Source organism: Adiantum capillus-veneris, chromosome 8 (assembly GCF_014529385.1).
Source record: "Adiantum capillus-veneris isolate H3 chromosome 8, ASM1452938v2, whole genome shotgun sequence".
Classification (NCBI taxonomy): Eukaryota; Viridiplantae; Streptophyta; class Polypodiopsida; order Polypodiales; family Pteridaceae; genus Adiantum; species Adiantum capillus-veneris.
Genome location: NC_140938.1, coordinates 107516777 through 107539718, shown reverse-complemented (window position 1 = coordinate 107539718; position 22942 = coordinate 107516777). Strand labels below are relative to the sequence as shown.

At 40.9% G+C, this 22942-nt stretch overlaps 1 protein-coding gene across 3 annotated transcripts; it reads left to right on the top strand.

Moving 5' to 3' along the window:
* The first annotated feature begins 779 nt into the window (after nucleotides 1-779).
* On the top strand, nucleotides 780-5186 carry LOC147452724 (karrikin insensitive 2 receptor CA-like). 3 transcript variants are annotated; one of them, XM_086518325.1, is made up of 3 exons: nucleotides 780-919; nucleotides 1276-1701; nucleotides 4424-5186. In XM_086518325.1, exons 2-3 carry the CDS (start codon nucleotides 1334-1336, stop codon nucleotides 4860-4862), a joined length of 807 nt encoding a protein of 268 aa, XP_086374451.1. In that variant the 5' UTR covers nucleotides 780-919; nucleotides 1276-1333; the 3' UTR covers nucleotides 4863-5186. The 3 variants fall into 3 exon arrangements, with proteins under 3 accessions (XP_086374451.1, XP_086374450.1, XP_086374449.1); XM_086518324.1 differs by having other exon boundaries at nucleotides 919-1057; XM_086518323.1 differs by lacking the exon at nucleotides 780-919 and having other exon boundaries at nucleotides 1128-1701.
* The last annotated feature ends 17756 nt before the right edge of the window (nucleotides 5187-22942 follow it).

Genomic DNA, 22942 nt, shown 5'->3' with positions numbered 1-22942 from the left:
AGTGACTGATGACCGAGTAGCAACAGGGCCACACGACCAGGTCCTTTGAGTGATAATGAGAGAGGTGCTACCTCCTCGTCACTATATGGCACGACTCTAGATACCGAGGGGATCTAGGGCCCAAATTTGGGCGGGCGAGGCGGCTGTAATCTGAGTCGTCAGATCATGCAGTGAATTGGGGGTGAACTAGGGGTGGGTGAACTAAGGGTGAACATTCCTGTGGCAATCGAGAGGTCCCGGGTTCGACCCACATCCCGCGAGGCGAGTGAACTAGAGGTGAACGAGGAAGGTGAACTAGGGGTGCCATTTTTGCACCTAGTTCACCCTTAGTTCACCGAGTCGATGGATGACTGAGATTGCAGCGCGATTCTCGCTTCTCTTTCCCACCATAGATCGATCCCCCCTGGCTAGAGCCTCGCCATATAGTGATGAGGGTGCTACCTAGCAAAATCTTGAGTGCATCTCAAAATCGAAATCGCAATCAGGAGCATAATCGCAAGGGCTGCCCACTTGTACCTATTGTAGGTAGGCCTAGTTTGTAGTTTGAACTTTGCACAATGCAAAAATTCAGAGTGAAGGAAGGGAATGATGAGCCAATGATGATGCACTTCAGATCTTTCGGCATAACATGGCAAAGGATACCATCAATCTTTTTGTCACTTTTATTTATTCTCTCTCTAGAGTTGAGCGAGGATCTCCGATCATCTCATCTTTTCTCCTCTTTTTTGCGAAGCGCGTTTCGATATGATAAGATCCTCTGCTCTCGATGCACACACGGAGTCTCTCTTCTCTCTCTCTCTCTCTCTCACACACACACACACACACACACACACACTATTGAGAGTGTCGCTCTCCCGCTCATTTATATTTTTACACGTACGTCCTCGCTGCAGCCACCATTCCTCCCCTCGTCAAAGAGGTGAACCTCTCTGCCTGTCTGGTGTACGTGTATCTCCTTGTGTGTGTGTGTTTGTGTGTGTGTGTGAGAGAGAGAGAGAGAGAGAGAGAGAGAGAGAGAGAGAAGCTTTTTGCTTGAATGTGAGCGCTCAACGTCCAGGTCTCTCTCTGTTCATTCTTGATCGAAAATGCATGCCTGTGGTGCGTGTCGCATGGTGCATGTGCATGAACATGCGTTTTCCTGCTTTAATTCAGACTTTTCTACGTCTTTTCTGTGGTTGTGCTTGGACGTATGCTTAAATATGGGAGTATGTTACGTGTGTGCTCAATTTCTTACTCCAGGATCTCTACACCATAACGAGTGCGTTATATTTGCAGAAACAGGAAGGAATGAAGAGGAGGTAGAGAGCAACCCGCTTAAACTCAATACCGAGTGATGACGTCTTTGTTCCAGTTGCACAATGTGCGGGTGATCGGAACAGGGGAGGAGGTGGTAGTGTTGGGCCATGGCTTTGGGACAGATCAATCTGTGTGGAAGCAAGTTATTCCACATCTTGTAGATGACTACAGGCTCGTGTTGTTCGACAACATGGGTGCCGGTACCACCGATCCTGACTATTTCAGCTTTGATCGGTACTCCACCCTCCACGGATATGCATATGATTTGTTGGCCATCCTTCAACAGCTCCAAGTCACCTCTTGCATCTACATTGGTCACTCGGTCATGGGAATGGTGGGTTGCTTGGCTTCCATTGAGCGTCCTGACCTCTTCTGCAAGCTGATTCTTGTGTCTGCTTCTCCCAGGTAGGATGCTCTTAAGTTTTACGAAGATTTTGAGGCTCTTTTTGTGTTAATTGTCTCTGATTCTGTTTACTATGGTATCCGTGAAACTTAGTTTTGCACTCAAAAACTTGCATTGCTGTGGTATATGTACACGTTCACACAAATGTTGCGGGTGTCAAGTTGCACATGACATAGTTACAGGGAATGGCCATTTTCAGGCTTTCATTCCCCGGTCCCATTCCAAATTCTCGTTCCGAATTCCCATTCCTTGTTTTAGACCTGCGTATCCGTAATAGGGAATGGCAATTCATGACCATTCCGTTCCATGTTCCGGTTTTCCATTCCTGGTAACCATGGCGCACGACAGCACTTGTATGTGTTATGCATTGAGGTAGGCACCTCAGCACTTCTTTGGGTGCTATTTGTGCGTATGTCATTGCTTGTATGTATGATACATTAGGATCCTAGGGTGTGCATGTGATGACTTTGCCATGGTGAGAAAGGCTATGGGACTGATAACTTCATTAGTTATGGTTAGAGGTGGAAATGTTGTCTTACATGTGAATGACAAAGATGCTGTTGTAATCCCCTCCACATGCTAGTAGTAGATACCGCTCTTGTTTTTGCAATGCTGTATGCGTTTACTCATTTTGTAACAAAGCGTGCCAAGAGTTTTACCTTAAGTATGCATAAGGAGAGGTGACTGGAAATGGTGGGATCTGAACCTAGCACGTCGGTGGCTTGACTTTGTGATTAGGAAATAGAATGATTAGGAAAGAAGAGCGAGTGGGCACTAGTTGTGCTGGTAAGGTGAACTCATGGTGACAGGAAGGTCTTTGCATCATATAAGATAGGCTCTCAAAATTAGGTTTGCCAAGCCTGTAATTACAAAGGTGGAACCCTGGTCTGAGGTTGAAATTGTAATGGTCTTACTGAAATGAGGACATCTAGAGTAACAAAACAAAAGCCGTTGGTGTTGGCTTAATTTGTAAATGCAATCCATGGTATTGAAGAGCTCTTTCAGTCAAAACTCATCATTGCAAAACGGTACTGGTAGGAAGACACATGTTGAATCCTAAGAATTGTGGGGTATTTTACACCATCTTTGCATGCCCCACATTCAAAATATTTTCACGTGCTTAAATATTGAAGTGTTTGTTATAGAGGGAAAACACATTGTACTTTTTATTGGGGGGCATTAGGCTTATTGGCATCCATGCATAGTTTGTGTGATAGTTTTAGCTGATAGTAAGTGGTAACGTTGAGCTTGAGACTTCCATTCTCAGACGCTCCACATAGACAGAGTATAAGAAGGCTGCCTGAGATGTGGGAAAAGGTAATCTAGTGGTGTTTGGTCAGAATGTGGAAATGGGTTAGCCATTATGCCAATTTTTTTGTTTGGGCAAAAAGCCATCTAGTCCATCTGTCAAGTCTCACAGACGTATGCAATAAAAAAATGCTCTTTTTTGTGTCAAAGCTTCTGTGAGTGTGTGTTTGAGGTATTTTGTTGACTGCAGCCCTTTGTCTTTTGGCCAGACAAATGCAACCAAGCCTTTTTTTTCATGCTCATAGGAAACTAGGCTTTTTTCATGATCATTCACAGATTGTCACACATGGAGAGATTGTGATTCCAAGTGATAGCAAAAAATGTTCTCGAATATGTGAAATAGGTGACCATCATGGCCTCCATTTCAAGGGTTCCTTGTTTTGGATTGTCATGTTTGGTCAATGGAAAAGTGGAAGCTTAGTAGCCTTATATAGGAGTTGAAGTAGGAGTAGACTAGGTCGCTAGGACAGGACTCTTATAGAGGAACATCATGAACATATTTTGTACTCCCTTCCAAGGCCTAATCCAGGAATTTCCTTTATTTATTACACTGATGCCAGTCTTCAATATGCCGGAGTCTGCTTTGCATCTTCGAAGCCTTCACAGAAACTCAGTGCATAGATCTTTTGATGAGTGTGCGCTCATGTGCAGCATATGTGGTGTGTGTGTATCCAGTTTTACTTTTCCTATGGGGTGCTGATGATGTTCGTGGGGAAATAGGGCAGCTTCTACGTTGGTATATTTGCATTGTTGAATGGTGAAGTCTTGGTGCAACAGTATGTGAGAGTTGTCATAGGACATCTCTTGTAATGTTTACCACACTTTGGTGCAAGAGACTTGCCTAAAGAGTATTTGAAGTCTACTGTATCCAATAGTTTGAGGAAAGTGGCATCTTGGTAGATATTATGTTTTCTCAAACATAATGCAATTGGGATCTCGATGAGCTGCTGCAGGTTTTCCCCATGAATTTTCAAAATCTGACTTTGTTGTGAAGAGCTTATCCATGATCATATCAGGTTCATTTGTGGATCACTTTGGGCGCATTTGTGGCTTTGACTGGTACAAAATTGTTTCTAAGTAATGGGCAGGTTATGCTCAGAGGAGGTGTCCTGTCATTTTATAAATAGTGAGGCTTATGCTTCCCTTTGTATGTGGGTTGCCATGAGGTCTTCCAAATATTTTTTATAGGTTGAGGAATAGTGCAAGAAACCTCAAAGATCTATTTGACCGAATCTTGAACTCGAGACCTATTACCCAAGAGGGAAATGGGATAACCAATCTACTACACTTGGGGGCGATGGGTCTTCCTATTAATTAACTCTCATGCTAGGGTAATTCATTGATCACATGGAAAAGAAGGGTTTCCCCACAATAATGACTATTTTGATTATATGGTTATGCCTTTGGGTTCCTCAGGTACTTAAACGATGTGAATTACTTCGGGGGATTTGAGCAGGATGATCTGGACCAGCTCTTTGAAGCTATGCAGTCCAATTACAAAGCATGGGTTTCAGGTTTTGCACCCCTCGCTGTGGGAGATGACATGGACTCCTTTGCAGTTCAAGAGTTTAGCCGGACATTGTTCAGCGTGAGGCCAGACATCGCTTTTGGCGTAGCCAAGGTCATTTTTGAAAGTGATTTTAGAGGCATTTTACCTTATATCACAGCACCCTGCCATATCCTTCAAAGTACCAAGGATCTTGCAGTGCCTGTGGTGGTCTCTGACTATTTGCATCAAAATCTTGGGGCAAAGAGCATTGTTGAAGTTTTACAAACAGAGGGTCATTTGCCGCAACTCAGCTCTCCGAATGTCGTCATTCCTGCTTTGAAGCGGCATCTGGAGTTGGTCATTTGATCTCGGTGAATGGACTGATTTCTTGAGGTCTCATCATCGTTGAAGCCTAACTTGCAGGCGTTTCTGGTTTTCAGAGTATGTGAATATATTTTGTCTCTTTTCTGCCCCTTTTTTTTCCCCCCTCTGATCATTGGATCAAAAGGGCCTTTTTCCATCCATTCATGTATGCCAGATGGGATGGCTGATTGTTGTTTTTTGGCTGACAAGGGTACCCATTTTATTGTGGGTTGTCAGTTATCGTTGGGTTACATCCATGTCATCTTGTCTTTGGGTCTTGTATATTTTGGCAAAAGCTTAAGGTATTGGAAAGATGGGTTCTGTGCCTCACTGGTTTTTCCTTGTAAGTTTTAGTATCATATTTCTGTTTATCTAAAAGAGTGAAGCAGTTTTTTTGGCCTACATCATAAGGCCTTAGAACAGCATGGAACTCATGTGAGCAATTGTGACTATGGATAAAGCTTGTCTATTAGTGCCACATAGCAACTTATGATGGGAAACTTTCCTGCTTCCGGCATTCACTAAGCGATTAATGTAGGCCACCATGAGAAATATTTGACAGTTGGTTTCCTATTTCTATTTGGAGGAAAATTGAGTAGTGGCTCTTACACACACACACACACACACACACACACACACTCTTTCTCATCCTCTTGTGCAGGTCATTGTGACTCTTAACCTTGTAAATTTTGCTTCGGATTATGCTGATTTAGCAATTCAACGCAACATGCTCTTTGCATGTGATTTCATGTCTTAAAATAATTGCTCTCTTCACAAACTGTAAGATAAGAAGAATAAACATAAATTATAAACTATAAGATGAGAAAAATAAACATAAACAATTTCTTGAGCATCGAGAGTCGCTTATTAGTTCCACATGACATGTTTCATTTGGTCCCATGTTTGACCGTCGAGGACAATAATGAACCCCCTCCCCCCCCCCCCCCCCCCCCCCCCTCTCTCTCTCTCTCAAACTTGTAGAATGGTTCTTGGCAGTTGGCCCAGAAAGAAGAGGCCATAAATTAATGTGTCAAAAAAATAAGGGCAGCTCTTGATGAATGAGAGGGCAGCTCTTTTTAGATGTCACCCTCATCCTTGCCATGCAGAGAAGTTTGCATGTACCATTTTCAAGGGGAGAGGAATTGTAGATTTTGGGGGTTTGCTTACTCTAAGCCATAGAAGTGAGCTTCATGAAGTGTGTGCTCCAAGTAAAGCTAAAATGAGCCATTGCTACTCTCACGATGACATGCACAACTCTAAAAGTTCCACAGATACAAGCACGGATTCATGCTCTACAGCTATATGCTTTGAAAGTGATCAAGGTTCAATTTTAATTTCCCTTTCATGATGCCTTCATACCAAGTGTGGATGTTTGATGGGTGAGTCAAGAATACAATATGCTACTTCCTCTGCCAGGATGGGCAACAAAAGAGAGTTACTCAAGTGCGTTGATGGAATACTAGTTGGATATATGTGGGTAAGGATGAGTTTCTTCAAGCAACCATTTGTAGAAGCATTGGCCTTGAAGGTGACTATACTGACAGGCTCACAAGTTTTGCAATAGAGAAAGGTCAAGGAAGTGTGTATAATGGGGAGGATGATGTGATAAAGTCCCATAATAACAACATTGCCCCATATAGGAAACCTACTTTCTCATGATTTTTCATAATTGGCCAAAGTTCAATTCGAATGGGTAGAGATCCTTTCTAATGTGCTAGCAGCACAAGGTAGTTGTAGATCACAAGGTGAACAAGTACTCAATATCAAACATATGAAAAGCTCATCACACCAATTATCACTGCGTAAGCAGCCATAGGAACCCTAGCTATTAGACCCTCACCAAGATCGATCACACGCACATGACATGACACAAGTCAAACCTACACATAAACAAGCATATGAGTGGACATCAAGCTCACCTCCCAACCATAGGGCCTATATGGGCTCCTCCAACCTATGGACTAGCTTCTACCACAAGGGCTCGTAAGCTAGCGTTTGCCACAAGGGCAAGTGTCCCATACCACCAAGCGCACACGGGTGTGGGTGTACAAGTAGAGCTAACAAGGGCCTAAATTCCAAGTGTGATGATCACACAAGATAGCTCACAAATGAGGCTAGGGTCTTGTTTATAGGAATCCTTAAACGCCCTAATCATAGGGCCATGTTCAGACTTAGCCTGACATAGTTCATGCGCCCATTCTGATGCCTAGGGATGTAACACTAGCCCAATCAAACACAGTACACCTTAACCATACTAGCATTCTCATCTCTACCAAATTTATGGTATGTAAATGCAGAAAGGTAGCTATTGTAATTGAATTGTATTTGCAATCGATTAATTTGGTAGCGGTTGCACCAATTAATTAATTCAACTAATGATAAAAACATTCCAAGAAAAGCAAAAATTAACATTGACAAAATGTAGAGGGGTCATTACTCCCTCAAAAGGACTTTCCCGTTATGAATAGAGAGATTACAATTGTATGCATAGAAAACAACACCCTATGAAGGCTAAGAACTTCACCAAATGGGTAAAAGAGTAAGAATAGAGTAGAGAAGAAGAAGGAGCTCAATAAGCATGATATGTGTATCTGCTTGAGTAGGCTCTCCATTTTGACACCCATATATCTAGGAGAAAAGATGGCACCCCAAAAAGCTGTGGCATCTACTAATTTTAGAAAAAACCTTGCATTCTAAGCCAAAGCCTCTACTTTCCCACCTTTTTGGTAGCCCCCTCCTTTCTAAGTTTTCAAAGAAATCTCTTGAAACCCTTTAACCAAGTCTTAGCAGCTTGTGAATAGTCTTAGCAGATCATTTTAGATTTTTATTTTGATCCCTTTAAAGTATCTTTAAGTGTGATTAAAATGACTTTTTTTAAAGAGTAATTTATATTTGTAAAAAATTAGATTTGGTGATAGCCTATAGCCCTTTGGCTTGAGGCTTGTTCTTGTTGCATATGCAATTTGAGAGTAGATAAATATGGTGGTGGCTTGATAAGCATAGGAGAAGATTACAACAAGTGCTCAAGGAGTACATGTACCTCTAAAAGATTAAGTATAGCAAATGAGTTCAAAATGAAGGATATTTTATTTGGTACAAGTTCGAATTTTAATAAGATTATACCTACAAAAGACTTGCCAAAGTTAAATTTGGTCGCATTACTTCGTCCTTACATCATAATCGTTCTTGATCATGAACACACGAAGGGAGAAAGGGGACATTGTATTGGATCCACTTAGTGCACTAGACACCATTCCAAAATAGTTGCTTATACTACTTGGTTCTTGAGAGAACATAATTGTCACAATTGTTAAAGTAATAGATGCACACCATTTCACAATAGTATGCAACACTATTTAGTGCTTGAGAAATAAAGACTTGTCGCAAACAAGTGTGTAAAATATTGTATGCATACCATCATCATTGTCCAAATGAAAACAAAGAACAATTGAACAGACAAGAATTTAACTTCATTAAACTTTTTTATGCATCAATGTTTTGTGTTTTATCCAACCTATGTGTATGGTTATAACCTTCAACCAATGAGAGAGAATCTTTAAGTTGAGGTTCCATCATCCATTTTATATAATCAAAAGAATAATTCTAAAGCTTGACTAATACTTGCACAAATTTTTGGTGTTGTGAAGGAGGGTATTTTCAATGACTTTTGGTTGGAGTATCTTATCTACCTCACCAAATTCAAGAGGATCTTCATGAATAGACTTTCTAGAAGGGGCTCCTTTATATGGCTTTAATAAGCTAACATGGAATACATTATATATCTTCCAATGGGCTAAGATCATAAGCTTATAAACCATATCATTAATCTTTTTTTTTTTGAATTTAGAATGATTCATAATAATGATGAGCTAGCTTTGTATATAATACTTTATATTCGATTTTCTCACCTTACCAATTCTTACATGTGATGTGTTGGAATTGATCCTTTGGAAACTTGAGAGAAATCCAATCATCATCATTGAATGTGAGAGCACGACATTACTTATATGCAGCTAGCTTTTGTTTATGCCGAGAGTAGCTTATGACATGTTAATAACTTTTTGAAATACACTCTATAAGTCATGCATGTACTCAGAGCAATGAAGATCTTGATATGTTTTCAAGATAGGAGGAACCTTAGATTTTATTTCAACAATCTCAAATGGAGACTTTCTAGCATAAGTATCAAGGGTGTTGTTATATGCATATTCTACAAATGGTAGGTACTTCTTCTGCCGATTTTTTTGGTCTATTTCATTGGAATAATGCTTAAGTAGACTCAACACAGTATGAAATCAACAATTTCATTGTGCCTATCCATTTATATGGGTGATAAGTAGAGGAAAATTTTAACTTTATACCTAAATTTGACTTGTCACACGTGCGTCTCTAATAGTGACAACTACTTTTGGCAATCCATGATACTTGAAGATGTGAGAGATAAAAAAATTAGCCATATGATGAGGTTTGATAGTCTTTCTAAGCAGTATCCATTGCACTTGCTTGCAAATACCATTGTTTCCATGAAACTTAGGCATGCCAAAGATAAAATCCTTTCCTATACTCTCTCATGTGCCCCCAAGTATTGGTAATGGTAACAATAAATCTAATTGCTAACCTCTTATCATATTTGACTTTGTGCAACATCATGCATTGCGTAACATATTCATAAATTCCCTTTTTCATTGATGGCCAATAAAAACTTGTCTTGAGAGTATGAGTGGTGCTTGCAATTTTATGATGTTCGGCACGAGGAGAAGCATGTGATTCTTGGATAGATCTTCTATCATAAATAGTATATTGCCATAGAGAAGAAATCCATTTTTTAGTATGAATGGTCTTTCTTTCTCCCACTACTCAATAATGACATAACACTGATTTAATTTAGATATATTTATTAATCTATCATTATGGTAAGATCATTGTGATATGCAATAGATACAACAATAATCTTAAATATACAAGAAAGTGCATCTGTTATTTGATTATGCTTGCCATGAATGTGAACAATACAAGAAAAACATTACGAAAGAAAATTTGGTGACCTCATTCTTTGGTCAGAATAAGTTTGTTTGAGTCATGAAGCACTTGATGTGACCATATACATGTGGTAGTGATGTGTGCGAACACACTTAGGATCGCCGATGCATTTTTTCCCTGACTAGAGGTTCCCCCCCCCCCCCCCCCCCTGCATTGTATATACGTCTCACTCTAGGGCTATCTTATCTTTCCATAGCACACTAAGTAATACAATCTCTATTGTGTGCCTTGAGATTCCTTCATATTCTCCAAGCTATGTGTGTTTTCTTGCAACCCTAATTCCAACAATTCGTATCAGAGCAGGTTGCCTCCTCTCGGGCTTAGTCGCCAGTAGCTCCAGCATACGCCTGCTCACTTTCTTTGATTTTTGTGAGCTTTGGCAAGCGTCAGTAGGTCGACAAATATTTTGGGAGGGTTCATAGAGCTTAGTCTGCTTAGATTTCTGATTTGGGCTCCGTTTCCACTACAGGCAATACTGCTCAAGCTATTTTGTCATTTTGTGCAAAATTTTTGTCAATGTCGTTATCTGCATAATAGGTCCCTTACAGTCTTTACGATTTGTGCTATATAGCACATATTGTTACGGTTTCATTTCTCCTATTTTTGGGTAGTTTCCACATTTAGTGTAGGCATTCGCCATGGCCAATAACAACACAGATGTGTTCAAGATGTTTGCTGTCGAGGACATATTGGATGGGAACAATTACCTTGTCATAAAATCTAATATCTAACCAACCCAAATGATTAAACTGATCTTTTAATGTGGGAGAATAAACGGGAACAAGGGTTAGGATATAGACATGTGCTTATAGATATATCTCAACACGGGGCCAATGGTAATGGGGCCGAAATGAGAGATGGTCTGTCAAAGAGCAAGGCTAACCAATGGAGCATAAAGATCTCAGGGCTAGCTTCATTGAAGAACTCCAATAGTTAGTGTTAAAAGTCCTTTGACCTTAGGTAAGCTAGGGCTGTGCTTGAGGTGGGAACGTGGCCCAAGCTTAAGGTGCTTGACATGCCTGATGATTGAGAGCTTGAGATGCTTGAGGTTCTTGATGATTGAGATGCTTCAGGTGCTTGTCATGCTTGAGATGCTAGGGTTGTACTTGAGGCGAGAACCCAGCCCAAGCTTGAGGGGGTTAAGGGGCAAGCTTGTGGTGAGAACTAGGCCGAAGGTTGAGGGACTTGAGGTGGTACAAAAGTCAAAAGTGAATCCCTACAAGGAAGGGGCAAGCCATGCAAGACGGGAGGGTAGTTGCTTGACCACTCTCTCTCCCAAAGGGCACCCCTTGCCCAAGAGGCAAATAGGACACATGTAAAGCCCCTAGCTAGGTTACCCTCATGGTGTGCCTAAAGCCTATTGGTTGGCCTTCCAAGGTGTCCAATGGTAATTTAGCACAATTAATTAAATTTTTTTACTATTTATCAAGCCCTGTCTCTCAAAGGGGAAAGGGGGACACTTGTCCCAAGGATACCCCTATTGCTTGGTATGACTCTTGCTTGTGATTGGCTAGGCCTGGAGGGGTCCAATGGGCTTCAAGCATGAGCTACAAGGGGGGGTCAACTAAATCAAGTAGGGGGCCTTCTTAGGTGGTATACTCTCCCACACACATTCACACATACCCTTATTTTGTATTGTGCAAAGTGCAAGAGATCCCTCTCCTTCTTCAAGAAAGTAGAGGTTGAGAGCCTACACCAAAACTCTTGGCTATGGAATGCAAATCCAACGAAGAGAGCCATGCTTCAATGCTTAAGCCTGCCATCTTCTCCATCTTCATTACTATGCTATTATATATGCTAGCAAGAAGAGTGATGATAAGTGAGGAACTAATTCTTTCTCCTATGAAATGTTTCTTCTTCCTCTTCCCTACCCTCATTCCCTGCTAGCTCTCTCCACCTTCGAAGGTGTTTGAGGTCTTGGGACTGAGGCTTGAGATAGTTAATGCTTTCCACAAAGTTTATGTTATGCTTGTGATGCATGAAGCTTTCCATCTTCATTGCATCACCTAGGTCATAAGGAACACAAAGATTGTATTGTAACAAGTCTCTCTTGATGGGAGAAATCATAATACAAATGCCTATTGGAGGGGGGACCATCTCCACATAAATCCGCTCCTCAACTGTTGTCATGTTCTCTAAATTATCTCTCTTGGAAAAGTATTGTTCATGCCAAGTTATCTAAATGCTATGTTTATGTTGCTAACTTCAATTATATTCACCCGCTATCTCACAAAGTAATTTCTCAAAAATACTCTCTGTAATTTTTGCTACTCTCAAGTTAATAGGACAATTCCATTACATTGGTATCATAGCATTTGGTTTCTCTTTTCTTGCTTAAGAAGAGAGGTCCTTAAGTAGCCTATAAATGGTTGATTTTGTAAATTATATTAGGGTAAGTGGAATTGGGATCTTTTATCGGTTTTGTTGAGCCCACTAGATCAAAGAGGAATCGTAGGGACGAACGGTTAGCTCTTGTGCACAGTGATCTATGCGGACCAATGCCTAGTTTGTCACTAGGGGGAGCAACGTACTTTTGTACATTCATAGATGACTATTCTCGCAAAGTATGGGTTTACTTCTTGAAGCACAAGGATGAGGTGTTCAAGGTATTTAAGACATTCTTGCAACTTGTGGAGAATCAGAGTGGTCAGAAGCTGAGATGCTTAAGGACTGACAATGGTGGAGAGAACGTTTCCAAGGCTTTCCAAGACTTTTGTGAAGCAAAAGGGATAAAGCGGGAACTTACTGCACCATACAATCCTTCACAAAATGGAGTCGCAGAACGTATGAATAGGACCATACAAGAGAAGGTCAGAAGCATGTTGTCAAATGCTGAGTTGCCTGATGGTTTTTGGGCAAAAGAAGTGGCTACAACAGTCCATTTGATCAACCGGTCTCCTAGTAGGGTTCTGGATAAGAGTGAAGTGGCCGAGATGCTATGGACATGCAAGGCACCTTCGTATAAGCATCTCAGAGTCTTTGGTTGTGAAGCTTATAGCCATATTTCTAAGGATTTGAGGAATAAGTTAGAACCAAAGAGCAAGAAGTGTATATTTCTTGGCTACGGAGAATCGGGCGAGATGGGTTACCGGCTTTGGGATCCTGAGTCTAGAAAAGTTATTTGTAGCAATGGTGTGCATTTCAATGAAGCCAAGTTTCACGCTAAGCCAGAGAAGACAAAGGAAATCAGAAGAGTTGTCTTCAGAGAAGATGGACCTAGTGCTAGCACATCAAGACAGCATGGTCAGGCTCAGGAACAGCCTATAGTGGCTAGAGAGGCAGAATCAGTTGTGGTGAGACGTTCTGAGCATGTCTCCAAACCACCTGATCATTATGTGCCACCTCTAAATTATGTCATGCTCACGGATTGTGGAAAACCATCTTGTTACAAGGAGGCATTACAAGTGGTTGACTCAAAAAAATGGCAGTTGGCCATGCAATCAAAGATGAGGGCTTTTGCATAAGAATCAAATGTGGGATTTGGTTCAATTGCCAAAGGGCAAGAAAGCTCTACCTTGTAAGTGGGTTTACAGGTATAAGCTTACTCCTCATGATGGACATCCAAAATACAGAGCATGGTTGGTTGCTAAGGGTTTTAAGAAAGAACACAGAATAGATTTTGATGAGGTCTTTTCACCAGTTGTCAAGATGACAACATTGATAAATGTACTTGCTTTGGTTGCCAAACATGATCTGCATTTACATCAGATGGATGTAAAAACGGCATTTCTTCATGGGGATCTGCATGAGGAGGTTTATATGCAGCAGCCAGAAGGGTATGTTGAGAAAGGCAAAGAGAAATTGGTATGTCGTTTGAGAAAGAGTCTCTATGGAGAATGGTACAAGAAGTTTCACCAATTTATGCTTTCTCAAGGATACAAGAGAAGTGAGCCAGATCATTGCTTGTATACTCGACAAGCTAAGGATGGTAGCTTGATAATCCTCATCTTGTATGTGGATGACATGTTACTTGCTGGTAGACAAATGGTAGAAATTTCAGCTCTTAAGTCAAAAATGGCAAAGGTCTTTGACATGAAAGACATGGGTGAGGCAAGTCATATACTAGGTATGCGTATCCATCGAGATAGGTCCAAGAAGATGCTTTACTTATCTCAGGAAGAGTATATTGACAAGGTGTTGCAACGTTTCCATATGGACAGGGGAAAGGCATTGATGACACCATTGCCATCATATGTGAAACTAAGCAACCAAGATTACCCACAGTCTAAGGTGGAAAAGGTTGAAATGGATACGGTGCCGTATGCGTCTGCATGTGGGAGTTTGATGTATGCAATGATTGCTACACGTCCGGATATTGCATTTGCAGTGGGAGTGGTTATCAGATATATGTCAAATCCTGGCAAGAAACATTGGGAGGCACTGAAAGGTATCATGAGATACTTAAAACATACAAAGAGTATGTGCATATGCTATGGTAGTCAGGATTTGAGTGTCAGAGGATACACTGACTCAGATTATGCAGGAGACTTAGATAAGGGGAGATCTACATCAGGCTATGTCTTTACATTGGCTGGAGGTGCCATATCATGGCAATCTCAATTACAAGATTGTATCATGCAGTCTACTACAAAAGCTGAGTATGTTGCAGCAAACGAGGCATGCAAAGAAGCTATTTGGTAGATTGGTAGTAAAAATTGCTTGGTAGATTCGTAGCAGACTTGGGAATCAAAGTAGATATGCCAGAGTTATATTGTGATAGTCAAAGTGCTATACAATTGGCAAAGAATCCAGTGTTCCATTCGAAGACTAAGCATATTGATCTGAAATATCACTTCATTAGGGAAGTACTTGAAGACAAGCAGATCATACAACTGCTGAAGATCCACACCAAGGACAATCTTGTTGATCTACTCACAAAGAGACTTCCAGGAGAGGTCTTTGTGCATTTTCTTGAGTTATTGGGCATTGGATAGATGGCAATTATGTAAATCTTTGTACATTTATGTTCATAGATTTACAATTACTTAAAGTGCCACATTGGACTTTAAGTGGGAGGTTGTTGGGATTAAAGCCCAAGTGGCCTCTTATATGGATATGGCCGGCCACCCGCCTAACTGGCTTATCACTAACTCTTTGTATATACTCACTTATACTTTTGTGAATAATAAGATTTGGGAGATAACCCTTCAAAGAATTATCTGCGTACTATGTAAGCTCTCTGTCTGTGTATCTGTGTGTGTGTGTGAGTCGACCTAAGCTTCCCTCAACGACTACAATAGAGCCAAGGTCAAACAAGATGAAGGCATTATGCTCTCTTACCTTTTCCCTGCATAGGAAAGTGACGATCCTTTGCAATGAGCATCCTCTTTTGGAGCTTCGATGGTGGAAGCCCTAGGAGTCTCATTGCAAGCATTTTTCTTGGGGCAAGAACGATAGCCATGTCCTTGCTCCCCACACTTGAAACACTTATGGTCCTTGCGAAAAGCTTCAAGCTCTTCAAGGAGAGAGTTTGTTTTTGTCTTTGTAAACTCCCTTCTCCTTGGATCGATTGTTGTTGTTATTGTTGGAAGTGCCTTGAGAAGAATTTTGAGCATTGGTGTTCCCCTTTGCATCATTTTTGTCTCTGTTTTCCATGGGCTTGACATTCTGTCTAGCCCCTTGATGGAAATTGATGCATGAGAAACCATGGTGTGATGGATCATTTTGGTGATAGAACCAGGCCATTGGGAGCTGATGTATTCGGCCATCTCTTCATGTAATCCCGCACAGAATTGTTGCTTTTGCTTGATAAAATCTTTTTTTTGAAAGACAGTAGCCTTGATATGTAAATCCCAAAACTTGCCTATATACTTGTGGATAGACTCATGAGAGAGAAGCTTCAAGCTGCACCATTCGATAAGCACTTTGTCCTTTGCATCACTTGCAAGGAATTGCTTCATGATGGAAACTCGTAGAGTTTTCCATGTCTTTCGGGTTTCACCATTGCCACAAAGCCTAGCCCACCATTGACGAGCTGATTTTTGGAAGTGCATAGATACATGGTGTAGCTTGGAGGACTCTGTGAAGCCCTCGCCTCCAAAAGCCGCATCAAATTGCTGGATGAAGGCCAATACTTTGTCGGTAGCACCAAAGGTGCCATCATAGGCGAGAAAAGAGATACTCTTTCCTCCCTCTTTGAACTTCTTTAGCTTTTGTGACCTTTGGCATGCAGGGTATGATTCGTGATGTCCTCCCCTCCTGTATTCTCTAGGAGAATAGCCATAGCTTTCATCTGAAGAGGAGGAAGGTGAAGAAGAAGGAGAAGAAGGTGACCTCTTTCTTTCCCTTTTCTTCCTTTCTTTTCTCTCTTCCCTTTCAGAATGACGAGGAAAAGGACTGTGTGTTGATCTTTTCCTCTCTCTTGGGAGGAGTTAGTGATCGTCTAGACCGCCGTTCTTGTGGAGCCACATCTTCAAAGGAACTTAAAGTTTCATTTCTTTCTTGCTCTTTGGATTCCTCCTCTTGTATGGGAGAGAGTCTTCTTTTGGGGGTCTCTTCAAGAGGCCTCCTAAGCTCTCTCTCCTCTTGGAGAGGAAGGGAAAGCCCATAAGCGCGGCTGTTGAGTAACTTCGGCTTGCAAAGCAGGGTTGCCCATAGCTTGCTGCAACCTAGTAATGAGATAATTAACAAACATGGAAGCATCATCGTTAGCACCTTCATGTGTAAAATCAAAGCTATCAATGTTCATTCTACTCTCTTCGTTATTGTCAGCCATGTTAACAAATTTTATGTATGTACTTAGTGTATGCTTTGGCAATTCAAAACCATAGTTGCCACTCCTCTTAGCCTTTGAAAATTGGCTCTTAAGTATCTACACCCACGACTCTAAGTGGTTAATTATAGAGAGTGGTGGAGTAGGTCTAGCATAGCAGAGTTGCCGAGGGTTAGCTCCTTTCAGACTTCTTATGCTGTGTCTTTTCTTACCATAAACACAATGCTCACAAAACTCAAATCTTGAAATGAAAATCCAGGCAAATAACCATAACGAGAAAGTATTTCCATTCCTCTTTTTGTCATATGTCCCAGCGTACGATGCCACAATGACACACTTGGCTGCTCAATCACATTAATTACATGGTTTTTAACCTCTGAAACATGTAAAGTGTATAGAGTTCCTGACTTGCTACCATGTGCTACAGTCATCGAACCTTTGGAGATCTTCCAAGCGTTGTTCCCAAAAACTATCACATAACCCGCATCATCCAACTTCCCTGTACTGATCAAGATCTTTCGGATTGCTGGAACATGTCTGACATTCTTGAGCCATAAAGAAGAGACATTCTGAAACTTCAACTGCACATCTCCCACTCCAAGTATGTCACAAACCTTCTCATTGCCAAGTCTGACATAATATTTAGTAGCCACATATGATATAAACCACTCTTTGTGTGGAGAAACATGTAAAGATGCCCCTGAGTCAATAATCCAATCACTCATAGCATGTCCATCCTCTGCAGTCAAGAAAAAAAAATCAAAATTGCTTGTGAGGAAGATGTCACCAGCTGCTATACCAGAATCACTGTCTGAACCAGATCTTGTGACATTCACCTCTTCAATCTTCACTAAACTCTTCTTTTCATCTTGCTCAGAACTCTTTGTTTTGCCTTTTTCTTGTTTCCACTTCGTACAGTCTCTCTTCATGTGACCCTTCTTGCCACAATGGTAGCATTTTATGTCATCCTTTGAATTCGAGTCACGATACTTACTTCAGTTTTGTGCCTTCTTACCCTTCTTCTCTTTAGACTGTTGTCTCCCTCGAACAAGCAAAGCACTATTGCCTTTTCCTTTGTCAATGTTCTTCCTGTTCACTTCCTCTGTAAGCAAGCTGCCTTCTACATTGACACTTGTAAGACCCTTTGGCGCGACAGAATTACTTAATGCCGCGCGAAAAGTATCCCAACTGTCTGACAAAGTGATTAAGAGAAACATAGTCTTTGCTGAATCTGGAAAGAATATCTCCTGTGATGTTAACTGGCTGAAAATTGTGTGAAATTCATTGAGATGATTTGACATGGATGTCCCCTCCTTCATCTTCAAATCCACCAATTTCTTGAGTCAGTAAATCTGAGAAGCAGCACTTTGTTTCTCGTACATACCACATAGCTTTTGCCTACGCCATGCACTATAGTCTCTTCTGCTACGTTGAAGTAAACATTTTTTGCCAGTGTCAACATGATTGTGGAACAAGCTAACTCGTCAAGCTCTTCCCACTCATCTTCAACCATACCTTCTGGTCTCTCCCCTTTGAGCTTCAGTGGCTTCACTTGTTTTTTCTGCACCAAAACCTGGCAAATCTGCTTCTTCCAGAATGGAAAGTTTGTGCCATCCAGCTTCTTTATGTTGTAAAGAGTCTCACTTTGAGAAGATTCCATGTCTGCCAAACTGTTTGCTCTTGGGAAAAATCCGACAGAGTTTCCCCTGTAAAGTGGCCCCTGTACACAATAAACAAGCTGTAAACGACAAGCTGAACACCTCTCCTCAAGAACTGTCAGTATTTTGAAAAATTTTACAGAGTCTCCCCTGTAAACTGAGCTCTAGAAACCAAAAGATAGTTAAAAAACAACCATAAATAGCTAACCAGTGACAAATCTAAAAATCTCTGTAATATGCTATCCTATAAGCATACATTGTCTCTTGTCTGGGCGATCACAGAACCTGTATCTGTCTCAAGATTGAACCCTGAACAATGCCTCAACGGCCTGACGCATAAGCTACAACCCAATGTCTACACAAAGTCATACATCCTATGGGATAAAAGTCGCCGAAGAGGATGCGTGTAGAGGGGAACTCCAGCAACCTAATCCACCTCACACTGGGTAACCCAGCCCCAGTGATTGGCTTCAAAAAACCTCACACACGACCCTCTTAGATGGCTTAGCAAATTGCCCAGAACTAGCATACATTCTACAATAGACCAATCACTGTCCTATGACCGTTGCGGCGGTCTGTCTGCTAGCGTGACTCACAACTAGTAGACCCACAATCACAGTACATCAATCTACAATACATGCCAGTGGTGTCAAGCTGTCGTATGGCCAGACCTCCCCTGGAACCTGGCAAGCACAAGAAGTAGCAATGCAGACTACAATATATCTATCTGATGATATATATGTGTACCTGCTCTATAGATGATGCTTTGAAGACTAATGAGGGATGTATGTCGATGCCGATATTGATGCCGACCACCTCCTGCTTGCCAATCTACACAAGACGGGTTTCTTTGCGGCTGAAACCTATCTTTTGATGTAGTGCTCAGAACGAAATTCTGAGGGCATAAACAACTTTGAAAGGGGGGCAAAACCCCAGGACGCCCTACTGGAAATACTCTCGGAACGCCGAGTGTGAATTTCCAAGCTCCGGATCCAGAATCTGCCTGAAAAGTGTGTGCGCGCGCAATTATGCGAAAACGCACTGAACCTTGCTCTGATACCAATTGAAGTCGTTGAGGGAAGCTTTGATCGAATCACGCGCGCGCGCACACACACACACACACACACACACACACACACACACACACACACACACACACACACACACACACACACACACACACACACACACACAGAGCTTACATAGTACGCAGAGAATTCTTTGAAGGGTTATCTCCCAAATCTTATTATTCACAAAAGTATAAGTGAGTATATACAAAGAGTTAGTGATAAGCGAGTAGGCGGGCGGGCGGCCATATCCATATAAGAGGCCACTTGGGCTTTAGTCCCAACAGGCTCTACTCACAAATTCATAGCAACGGAGTTGGCCACCAAGTTGGGCATTCAAGATTTCGAGATGGAAGATATTGTAACGGCAGACACAGCTTTCAAGGGACAGCAAGCCTTCGTTACTCCCTTGATTGGGAAGTTGAGGCTTCATGTCCAAAGCTATGTCAACAAAGAAGACTTTTTCATCTCTCCTCTTCAACATGAGGATGCTATCCTAGGGGCGCCATGGTTTGATCGCATGGCTGCCAATATGAAGTTCCCTGAAAGGATAATCTACTTCACCTATAGGGGAAAGAACATGTATATAGATGCTAATGAGCATGGTCGCACTATTCCACTTGTAAATCCTCCTGCTTTGAATGAAGAGGTCAGTTTCTGCGTACATGATTTTTGCCAAAGAGTCTCTAGAAGATCCTAATGTTTCATCAAATGTAAACGGTAGGAATCAAGAAGAGTTAGACTTGTCTAATTTTCTAAAAGGATTCCAAAATGTGTTCATGGATGATATCCCTATGGAATTACCTCCAAAACGAGGGGGTGATGACCATCGAATTGAGCTCCTTCCTGGAAGCTCACCGCCTAAAAAGCCTTCTTATCAAGTCTCTTAAGTTCAACAATAGGAGATCATGAGGCAAGTACAGGAATTGGTAGACAAAGGGATGGTGAGGCCTAGCTCCTCTCCCTTTTGTTCTCCAGCCCTTTTAGTGCAAAAGAAAGATGGTACATACCGTATGTGTGTGGAATATCGAGCACTAAACCATATCACTATCAAAAACAGATTTCTCGTGCCACCTTGGGTAGAAGATCTGTTTGACAAGCTACAAGGCTGTACCTACTTCAATAGGATTGACCTTAAGTGGTTATCATCAAATAAGGATAGTGGATGAAGATATCCTAAAGATTGGATTTTGCACAACATTTGGTCTTTATGAATATCTACTCATGCCTTTTGTTTGACTAATGCACCAACTAAATTTAATCATCTAATGGAGAAAATTTTTAGACCTTACCACAGATTTAATGGAGTGTTCTTTGATGATATCAACATCTACTCCAAGTCTTTGGAGGAACATAACCAACATCTCCAAGTGATTTTTCAAGCATTGAAGGAGAATAAGCTTTTTCTCAACCAAAAGAAAAGCGATTTTTTCCTTCAAGAGATTCAATATATCTAGGTCATATTATCTCTCAAGATGGTATCCGTATGGATCCATCAAAGCTAGAGGTAATAAAAGCATGGCCTAATACAAGGAATCTACATGATCTAAGAAGATTTATTGGTATGCGCGCATACTATAGATGCTTCATAGCAGAAGTCTCTCAAGTAGCAGGACCACTACATGACTTAACTAAGAAGAACGTTAAGTATGTATGGACTGCTAAGGAGCAAAATGCTTTTGATAAGCTCAAAGAGAAGCTTACTTCCCAACCAGTCCTCATGCTTTCGGGTCTCTCAAAGCGATTTGAGGTCCAATGTGATGCTTGTGGTGATTGCCTTGGAGAAGTTTGCTTCAAGAAGGGCATGCCATAGGATATGAGAGGCGAAGTCTCAATACAAATGAAGGAGTCTTGTGGCATTTATAAAAAGGAGCTTTGAGCTGTTCTACATGTCCTAGACACATGGAAGCACTACTTATTGGGGACTCCATTCATTCTACGAACCAACCACCAAAGTCTCAAGTATTTCATGACGCAAACCAAACTTTCTGACAAAAAAATGAGGTGGGAAAATTTTCTTTTGCAATTTAATTTTAATATTGCTCACATTGCTGGTAAGCATAATCAAGTGGTTGATGCACTTTCACGACGACCAAAAGTTAATGCGGTGTCTATAGCTATTCACAATTATCTATCTTCTATGATAGATGACTGACCGTGATATTAGAGACATAATGTCAGCCCTTGCTTTGGGGAAGAAAGAGGAACCATTCACCTTGCAGGATGGTTATCTTCTCCACGGAAATAGGCTATGTGTTACCCATTCCCTTCGTGAGAAAGTTATGTATGAATTCCATGCTCCTCCCTATGCGGGGCATCAAGGCATTCAACCTACTCTCTGAGAAGTAGAGACGTATTTCTATTGGCCTACCATGAAAGTGGACATGCAAGAGTATGTTTCAAAATGTGTAGAATGCCAAAAGACCAAGTATGATAGAGGGAAGCAACCTGAATTACTCTAGTCATTGCCTATTCCAAATTCACCATGGGAGAGTATATACATGGATTACCCAAGTGTATCCATAGGAATACGAGAATATGGACAATAGTTGACAGGTTTAGTAAGCAAGCACACTTTATTCCTGTCAAAAATACTATTAAGGCACACCAAATGGAAACTCTCTTCATATCACAGATTTTCAAACACCATGGATTACCAACATCCATCGTGTCAGATAGACATCCTAGAATGATCAGTAATTTTTGAAAAGGTCTCTTTGAAAATTTAGGAACATGATTGAATTTCTATCGCCCACAAACGGATGGCCAAAGTTAGATAGCCCAATCTTATGATACTCGATCTACTAAAGACTTATATTACAGAAGTTGATCAACGCTCACAATGGGAAAAGTACTTACCTCTTGTAGAGTATGCCTATAATAATACTGTAGATACTTCTACGGGAAAAGCACCTTTTGAGATCATTGAGGAAAGACCTAAAAGTCCCTTGCTACTCAAAGTACATGGGAAGATCTTTGTTGCCGATGAGTATAGCCGTGACCTATAAGAATATTTTTAAAAGATTAAGGAGGCTATATCCATCTCTCAACAAAGGCAAAAAGTTGTTGCTGACAAGCACAGAAGGGCCTTAACATTCAAAGAAAATAATTGGGTCTTACTTAAGTTTCCTAAGGCTTGATTGAGGCAAACGACGGAAAAAAATCCTACGGTGTCGTGCTGTGACACGTACATAGTGGGAACGCATGCTACAAGAGTTATCTTGTAATTTTTTAGATACATAATTATATTTCCTATAATATACATATGCATATTTAAGTATAATAATATGCTTTCTATCTCATCCTATTATTTATCTTAGGGGTAACCTATTCTTACTTTACCATCAAAAAATACTATGGAAAAAGCGTCAATAGCGCCGTCTCTTTAACTTGGGGCAAAAAAAAGCATTGATTCTTTATTTCTACTATCTCATTATCATCTCACACCCTAGCTAGATCCTATATCTAGGGTAAACTCCAATATATATATATTCTATGTATTTTTCATATATTTATTTTTAAATAGCTACTAGGGGAGAATCAAATCCTAGTGGGATACTAAGTGGTATGATTTCAAAGATACACTTATTTTAATGCATTATTGCA

Excerpts from the sequence above, each read along its gene's own strand:
- LOC147452724 (XM_086518325.1), top strand. The coding sequence starts at position 1,334 with ATGACGTCTTTGTTCCAGTTGCACAATGTGCGGGTGATCGGAACAGGG. Across the intron at positions 1,702-4,423 it reads CTTGTGTCTGCTTCTCCCAG|GTACTTAAACGATGTGAATT; the intron begins GTAGGATGCTCT and ends TGGGTTCCTCAG.